At 35.4% G+C, this 9,284-nt stretch overlaps 1 protein-coding gene across 1 annotated transcript in view; it reads right to left on the bottom strand.

The window, feature by feature from the left end:
• Nucleotides 1-8,039, bottom strand: part of LOC107666886 (dedicator of cytokinesis protein 1-like) — a 262,036-nt gene extending 253,997 nt beyond the window's left edge. Inside the window, exon 1 of the mRNA XM_016458403.1 lies at nucleotides 7,869-8,039. Coding sequence (XP_016313889.1) covers nucleotides 7,869-7,911 — 43 coding nt within the window. The 5' untranslated portion in view covers nucleotides 7,912-8,039. The remainder of the gene's footprint in view (nucleotides 1-7,868) is intronic.
• Between the last annotated feature and the right edge of the window lie 1,245 nt (nucleotides 8,040-9,284).

Consider the following 9,284-nt stretch of genomic DNA (forward strand, 5'->3'; position numbering starts at 1 on the left):
TTTTTTGACCAATCGTTTTCGTCTTAGTTTTAGTTTTCGTTTACGAAAATAACCTTGCTGGAGACGGGCTTATTTAAAATGAAAACTCATTCTCTGCCAGCAGCAGGCGCTTTTAGAGTGATAAAACTAGCGGTTTCTCCAGTAATGTACAATATTTGATACTCGGCAGGTTTCAATCAAAATTAAATTCTATTTATTTATTTATTTTTACAATGATTTATAGATGAATTACTAAATTCAATGTTAAATTTAGTATCTTTACATCACGCTATTTTAGTGTACAGCATTGACACAAATTACAGTGCCGTAAATTACGCTGCATCTAATCTGGTTGGCACATCTGATAAACTTTGTTTGGTGTGAAATGTTTCAAAGTTTAAAAAGCAGTCAAGCCACGAAATTTTGTCATCATGATTGATCATTGCAGTCACTGACACTTCTCATCCAACAGGGTCCAAACGCAGACCAGACTGTGGTTGAGATTAATCAGGAGCACACTTGAGATAATGAGAGATTATATGCTTGTGTGTGAGAGTACAAACAGAACTATTGTCTTCAGTCAAGCTGCACTTCTCACTGGTGGCTTTACTGAAGCCAAAGGAAGTGGCATTTCCTTATCTGGGGAACCAAAGTGTTGGGGAGAGCGACCCTGTCCACCGCTGCAGAAACCGCCAGGATACCGACGTAAACAACACTGTCTACAGCCAGAGAGAGAGTGATAACAACAGAGAGATAAGTATCAGTTTGTAAGGACTCAAGTCAACCAGTCATTTTCAGCTCTCATGCTCTTCAGTACAGTACGGTTCATTTTCAGTGGAGTCTGCAAAGACATGCAGGTTATTTTCATATACATCCAAAAGTAATGTATTATTGAAGAAGAAATGCTGTTGATTGGATGTTGCGATGTGGGTGTGGCACTCAAAAATGGAGGCAGATATATGGTTATGTAATGTGACAAACAAAATTTGAATTTGAAAAGAGATGAATGTGAGCTTGCAGTAGGCGGGTTTAAGTGGAGTAAATGATTGGAGACATCACCAGAAGGTCCAGTTATGACTTTGATTAAAATTTACAGTAAATTAAAAACAAAGAAAAAAAAAGAATCATATGCATTAATGAATTGTTCACAATAAGATCTAGAGCATTTACTTAGAATAGATAGGATAAACTTACATTTCAAGTCAACTTTCATGCAAGCTTGCGGTCAACATTTAAAATTAAGATAATAAATAATAGTATTGTCATTTTACAGTTGTACTGCAAAATACTTTTTTTAATACTTAATGTTTTTATTTTACAGTGAAATAGTCCTAATAATAATATTTATTTTTGTTTATCGTCACATTTTCTTAAAGGGGTCATATGATGCGATTTCAATTTTTCCTTTCTCTTTGGAGTGTTACAAGCTCCTGGTGCATAAAGAAGATCTGTAAAGTTGCAAAGACTAAAGTCTCAAATCCAAAGATATATTCTTTATAAAAGTTAAGAGTTAACCACACCTACCTAAAACGGCTCGTTCTAACACGCCCCCACATATCTACGTCACTATGTGGGAAGATTTGCATAACACCGCCCAAATCACGCTGGCCCGCCGCCTCAGCTCACGCTGGCCCACTGCCGGCTGTTCTGACTTACAGTCTGTAAGTACGTTTTAATTTAAAGGATTTGCCACTGATGATTCAAACGTGAATTTTGAGCAGTGTAGAGTATCGTTAGTGCTTGTTTGTCATTTCTGATCACAAATGCACATGGTTTTGTTTACGCGGCGCGATGCAACGCAACACGTAAAAAGACAGTATAAGTCATTATAATCCGTAATTACATCATATGAACTTGATTTCATTATACAGTGAAATATTGCAATAGTAATATTTATTTTGTTGTTGTTATTATTATTAACATAGCAATGCCCTAGCAAAGCCCTAGAAACTACTCAGAACACCTTACGCAGGGCAATGCCCAAGCAACCATCCACAACACCCTAGTAACCAAAAAAACAAAGTGACTGCACCCTATAAGGTTTTGCACAGGCTACAGCTGTTCAGAAAATCTACTTCTTGGACTAATCTCGTTTCTCTGAGCTGGATTGATTTAGACTTGTCAATATGAAAAAGCACACACCGGCTCTACAGTGGCACACAGAAAGAAATCACTCATAAAGCAAGAAAAATCGTTCAGCTGTTATTTAGCTAAAGTCTCAAAGGATTGACAAACAGTAAGAAGGGGAAGAGAAGTCTTTCATCCTCCTCTCCAAATTCAAGGAATCGCTCTCATCTATGTGTTATGGCATATTAATGCTGCTGTATTTACAACACAACACTTCAGCTTTAATCAAAAGGGATTAGACTGACGGTAACGTGACAGAAATGTAGGACAGGAAAACAGCGGCATCTCCCCGCAGCTCGGCATATTTCATATGCACACAATGAGTAGAGTCGAACTCCAAACACTTGTTTGATCGCAACTGCACATATGGGGTAACCAATATGACATTTGCATGCTTCTGTCTTCAAGATTGTTATGTGAAGACAAGCAGCATAAAGCATAAATCTACAAATGTGAGAATGTCACCAATCAAACGATGTGTTATTCTGCCGGATGACAGATCTGAAGTTATGACAGAAAGAATGAAAGAGAAGGAACAAAACAATGAACAAAAAGAAAAACATGCACAAAAATAAAAAAATTTACATTTCAGAAAAGACACAGTTCTTGTTACAAAGCAGTTGCTTTGCAAGGTTTTTAAAGAGTAGTTCACCCAAAAATGAATGTTTTATAAAAATTTACCCTCAGACAATCCAAAATGTAGATGAGTTTGTTTCTTCATCTGATCAGATTTGGAGAAATGTAGCATTGCATCACTTGCTCACCAATGAATCCTCTGCAGTGAATGGGTGCCGTCAGAATGAGAGTCCAAACAGCTGATAAAAACATCACAATAATCCACAAATAATCCACACCACTCCAGTCCATCAGTTAATGTCTTGTGAAGTGAAAAGCTGTGTCTTTTTAAGAAACAAATCCATCAAGACATTTTAAACTTCAAAATGTAGCGTTGGGCCATAAATTCATAATCCATAATCCAGTGGAAAAAGTCCATCTTCTGTTGTCTTTCACATCAAAATCCACCCACATATTTGTTTAGAGCTGTTTTGGCTTGTAAACAGTGCTTAATCTGTGCAGATTTCTCTCCTGATTCAGAAAAGACAGCTCTTCACTGGAGAAAGCAATATTATGGATAGACGACTTGTATTTTAACCAGAAGCAATGGTTAACGTGTTTTCTTACAAACACGCAGCTATTTGATGGACTGGAGTGGTGTGTATCACTTGTGGATTATGGTGATGTTTTTATCAGCTGTTTGGACTCTCATTCTGACGGCACCCATTCACTGCAGAGGATCCACTGGTGATGCAATGCTACATTTCTCCAAATCTGATGAAGAAACAAACTCATCTACATCTTGGATGGCCTGTGGGTGAGTAAATAAGCACATTTTCAATTTGGGGTGAACTACTGCTCAAAAAAAAAAAAAAGACGCTGTCCCTTTAAGTGCTTGTTGCTGTTGAGATGGCCTGTGGGTGACTGAGGCGTCTCGTTTTTTGGTGCGCCGTACAAATATTCCAAACATGTCTGTAAAATGCCAGAATATTTACAGGATGCAGGAAGTACAGCTGAGCCTCTCCAACCAGCTCCAGATCAGAGACAACCTTTCAAAAGACTAATCACAAACACAAAAACACTGAAAAACTGAATTTCAGCATGTGCCAAACTTCTTATGGAAGTGCAGAGCTGGCACCTTTTCCAAGATGCCTTTCAGAACTGGATGCAATTCCAAACGGCTGGTTCTCGTTAAATCTTTCAACAAATGTTTACTTCCATGCCTTCAGTCAGAAAGGTATATAATCATCCAAATTAACACAAACATTAATTTGTTGGCAAGCACATCATAAAGTAATGCTTCAGATATGCAAATGTTGCCAGGCACAACCCAAACCTGAGAAAACAGTTTACAGCTTAACTGGTTTTAAATTACCATCATAAGAATCAGGTTATTAAAATGACTAACCAAAACAAGAGAAGGAAACAGAACCTCAGAAGTGATTCATGCAGCAAACAAAATGAAAACGAGAAATATCAGTCGCCTGCATGGAAATAATGAGTATTCATGATATAGATTCACAGTGACTTACAAATTTTACACAAATATGTTTGATTAAATAGTTACAATATCTGCTTGTCTTTTATGTATGAAAAAGTAAATGTTTTCATATAGTCTCTAATTTAAACTTTAGATTAATTTCCATGAATCACTTAAATTGATTCGAAACTGATTCAATTTAAATGCTCACAGCTGCCTTTAAATAACATTATATTAAATAAATATATTTTAATATGAATTTATCATATATTAAAATGTTTTTATACAAATATATTTAAAATATATTTATAATATATATATTTAATAAATAAATAAAATATATTTATAATATATATTTTAATATTGCAAATATGTATTAATATATTGATGCATATAAAAGAAAATCATTAAATATAATGAGTTAATTTAGCAAAAGACTGAAAAACATGTCTTGAATATTTGCAAATAGATAATTTTGAATCTAAGTGGCTACAACATGTTTGGTTTTAATGATGGTTTCTCTATGAAAACGGCATTGCTGAGCAAATAAATAAATGACAAGACAGATTGCAGATCAAAAAAAGCTGAAAAATACTATGATTTTTAACATGGTGAATATGCATGCATGCATGCATGCATGCATATCTGAGAAGTTTCATGTGGGAAATAGTAATTTTAATGAACAACACATTTTATTGTTCATGCAACAACACAGCACCTTCGTCTCTCTCAGCCAGCCATCTTCGTGCAGAGCTCTCAAAGCAAACTTCACTGCTGTTCTGCTCAAGGCCTGAATGAATGGAACAAACTACACACACAAAGCCCATTAAAGTTGCTTTGGAAACTCTTATGGGACGGCAGTGCGTAAGCAGTGCACCTCTTTCAGAGAACACTTCCTTAAATACCACAAGACTTACTCACGCAGAGAGACGGAGGTGCGCGGAGGATCCGAACAAAAAAGAGGACATGAAAATTAACCCATTACTGTCAAAACCATGAACTGACAGATGTGACTGGTTTGTGTTTTAGCATGATGAATGCAGAACAATGCTGAGAAGATATGAGTGAACGTTAACTACAGCTAGTGTGTTTTCATTTAGAATATGTGTGTGTGTGTGTGTGTGTGTGTGTGTGCGCAATCTGAACATCAATGTGTATTAAAGAACAAGGTACAATGATCAGACTATGTATCCAAGAAAGCAATTATACATAATCAATGGTATATTTCATCTGAAAACAGTCAGAAAATTATGTAATTACAAAAAAATGGCAAGTAACACATTGAATATATAAAACATACTCCAATAATATTGGTTTTATTTACAATTTAAAAAAAAAAAACATTTTTACAGTGTATATTAATCACTGTATAATTCAATTTACATATAAACAGCAATATATGTCAATTGAATTTACATTCAAAAAAATTATTCTGTTTTCACTTACAGAAGTAGTTTAGTAATTTTGTTGTTTTTAATTTAAGTTTTTATTTTATTTTTAAAATGTCTATATAGTTTTTGTTAATTTTATGATATTTATTCTTAGTTATTTTAGTACTTCAAGTAAAAACTAAACAAAATGAAAAATATTGACTTGGCGACTAGGTTAAATAAAATACGTTTTTTTTATTTCAGTTAGTTAACATTTATTTCATTTCAAGTATTTTTTAATGGTTTTAGTTTTAGACTATATATATGCATAAAACTAATATATATATATATATATATATATATATATATATATATATAACAAGGTACAATGATCAGACTATGTATCCAAGAAAGCAATTATACATAATCAATGGTATATTTCATCTGAAAACAGTCAGAAAATTATGCCACTTTCAACAGTTAGACTATCAAGGAAGCAGCACACATAAATGTGTTTCAACATGTTCCTCTTTTACCTGCCGTAGTCAGAAAAGGCTTCACCTCAGTCTAGTGCACTTGAGAATTTAAATTACACCAATACAGAGGCAAAACTATTTCAACATTACAGAGTAAAATTCAACCGCCCTCAGGGTAAAAATTCACACAACACAGACTAGACATTTCTACACACCGCCTCGTGCTCCTTTGAGCTCAGAGTGGAAGTACTGAGCAACACAAACAGGTAGAGAGCATTCAGAGAGCAACCTTTCACTCACAAACACAACGTGTTAACCACAATATTTCAAAAGAGCAGCTGAGCAACTCCTCTCTCCTCCTGTAAGCAGAACACACATTATCCAACATGAATGATGGAGATATTTTGAGTCTCCATCAAGGAGAGCAGATAAAACCAGAATTATAGACTATGAGTTTGCTGCCAATAGAAGATTCTACTGATCCATTTAATGCAACCCATAAAGTTCTTGTCCAGTTGAGATGGAATTAAGATTCTTTTATATCCTTGCATCATTTAAAAACCAGATCTTCTCAGGGACTTTCTAAGTGAACTTTTGATATATTAACTACTACTATGGATGTTCATGGAAACGGTTTTAATTTTATATCTCACAAATACGGTCTTTTTTCCCCCTCAGAATTCGGACTTTATATATCACGATTTTATCACCTGGATATTAAGAACAAGCTTCTACATCATCCAGTGCAATACTTCACACCATGTCAACTCAGAGCTGTCAATCACAGCTGGAGGAATGAGACAAAGCACAACGAATACCATGAAAACAATCCAGTCTCTCATTACATACGAGAAGGAAGAAACGCCAGGAAAATATAGTTCAGCTTTCATTTACTACTGATGCGTTTGATTAACATCTAGTTCTAAACATATTTGGACACATTATAGAAACACAGTAGTTTTTTTTATGTACAGTAAGTCAGGAGAAAGGAGAGGAATGAAGCAGAAAGACATGAAACTTGCACAAATATGTATGCAAGCAGAGCCTGAAATCATGACACAAACTTGCTGCCCAATGATGCTAACCAATCAGAATGAAGTATTTCAGAGAGTTGAATGTGATGTGCACAAAATACAAATGATTTTACACAATATTTATGCAAAATTCGCTAAAGTCTTTAAAAGACCCCCGATAAGAGCAAATACACGTATATAGTAGCCCAATAAAACGAATTTGTTTACATCAGGCTTCCCACGCCTTTCGACCAATAACTTTGCATGAGTTTTCCAGTCATTAGAGTTAGATTCGGATTTATTAGCACTTCAGTTCACTGTGTGTCCCATTTTAGGCCATGTATATTCACTACAGAAATTGTGAGAATGAAAATCACGGTTTTTAAATATCCTAACATTTCCAGGTTATCCGTGACAGTGGGAACTCTGAGACATAAACGAAACAATCGGGCGACTGAAAGCAGCAGCGGCTGGTAGAATGTAGCCCGTTCAGAATCTTCCGCGCGAAACGCATTAAGAACGAAGCTTTAGAACGCATCAGCGCGAAACGTTGTTACAAAGTATCAGCGCGCGATTAACAATGAGCAACAATGTATCCATCAGCTCCATTCAGGCCGCCGCGCAGGAAACGCTGGAACTAGGCGCGTCTGTGTGTCAATCTCCACCGAAAAACATTACAAACACACTCACACACATATCTCAAATACACAATAGCGCACTGAATACACTGACCCACAGTCATAAAAACACATCAGCACAAACCTCCTTACATAAGCCAAGCCAGCCGGGAAACAGAGAAACTCGAATCACAATTTCTCCCAAAACTTTTGTAATGGGACTAAAAGAAGTTTGGTTCTTCTCTACTCACCTACTCCATACTTCTCCTTCTTCGTGGGCACCCAGCGCGACATCCTCACTGATGAAGGTGTTGTGAGACGCCCGTGAGTGTTGTTGTCGATATTCCAAATATATATCCAGAGTTTTTCCACACACTTTTTCTTTTCTCTGTAGTATTGGAGAGACTCATCTAGCCGCCATTTTCCACCATCACTGAACTCATGAACCGCGAGGGGGAGATATAAGAAACTTGTTGTCATGTGGGACAGCAGCGTCACCGGACGACCGGTCAGTCCCTCACCAAAAATACCATGATAACTACAATTTACCAATGTACCAAAATACCAGAGTAAAGTAAAAACACAAAAATTATTATTGAACGTGACAAGGTAATTATTATATGAATGTGACAATAAAAATGTCTTTATAATTTATTTTGCTACTTTTTATAGTTAGTTAGTTAGTTAGTTAGTTAGTTAGTTAGGAAATATTAATCATTATATGGCCTGGTTTCACAGACAGGGTTTAGGTTAAGCCAGGATTAGGCCATAGTTCAATTAGGACATTTAAATGCCATTTATAAACGTGCTTTGGAAAATAACATTACTCTTGTGCATCTCGAGACAAAACAAGGGCACTGACATATTTTAAGATCAATCAATGCAAGTTTCTTTCAGTTAAAACAGCCCAGACATGCATTTTAGTCTGAGACTAGGCTTAAGCCTTGTCTGTGAAACCGGGGGTATATGTTTTAAATTATAATCTAAAGACGTTATATTTTGTATGAAAATTGTTTCAATTTTTTCTCAAAACACGACTGTCCCTTAATTGTGCCGTCATTCCTAATGTGACCAACAATTTTTAGTATGTGAGGTCAATATGACTTGTGAAAGGAATATTTTGTACATCATTTGTAATCAAGCTCTAATATTGTCATATTGAACAAAAAATACACATATTTACAGTTCAAAATCATTATTCCAGTCTTCAGTGTCACATGATCCTTCATAAATCATTCTAATATGCTGATTTGCTGATCAATAAACTATTCTGATTGTTATCAATGTTGAAATCAGTTGTGCTGCTTCATATACATTATCATGAACCATGATACATTATAATTTGATACATATCACATGATGTGTATATGTATATTATATATATGTGTGTGTGTGTGTGTGTGTGTGTGTGTGTGTGTGTGTGTGTGTGTGTGTGTGTGCACGCATACATGCATGTATTTATATAAAATCTGAATCTGAACAGAGATCCTAAAGCCACTTTATGGTGGCTTATTGTGATGGAGGAGTCCAGAGTTTTTGCATTTTGAATAAACCATGATGAAACTCCTTGTAATGTCAGTTTCATATGGTCAATTTCTTATAATGTTTTTTATTTTTTATTTTTACCGGGTTCTAAACGGACAGACTAATCTGTTTTCCACTGCTTC

The sequence above is a fragment of the Sinocyclocheilus anshuiensis genome, unplaced genomic scaffold, assembly GCF_001515605.1.
Source record: "Sinocyclocheilus anshuiensis isolate Anshui unplaced genomic scaffold, SAMN03320099.WGS_v1.1 scaffold1500, whole genome shotgun sequence".
Classification (NCBI taxonomy): Eukaryota; Metazoa; Chordata; class Actinopteri; order Cypriniformes; family Cyprinidae; genus Sinocyclocheilus; species Sinocyclocheilus anshuiensis.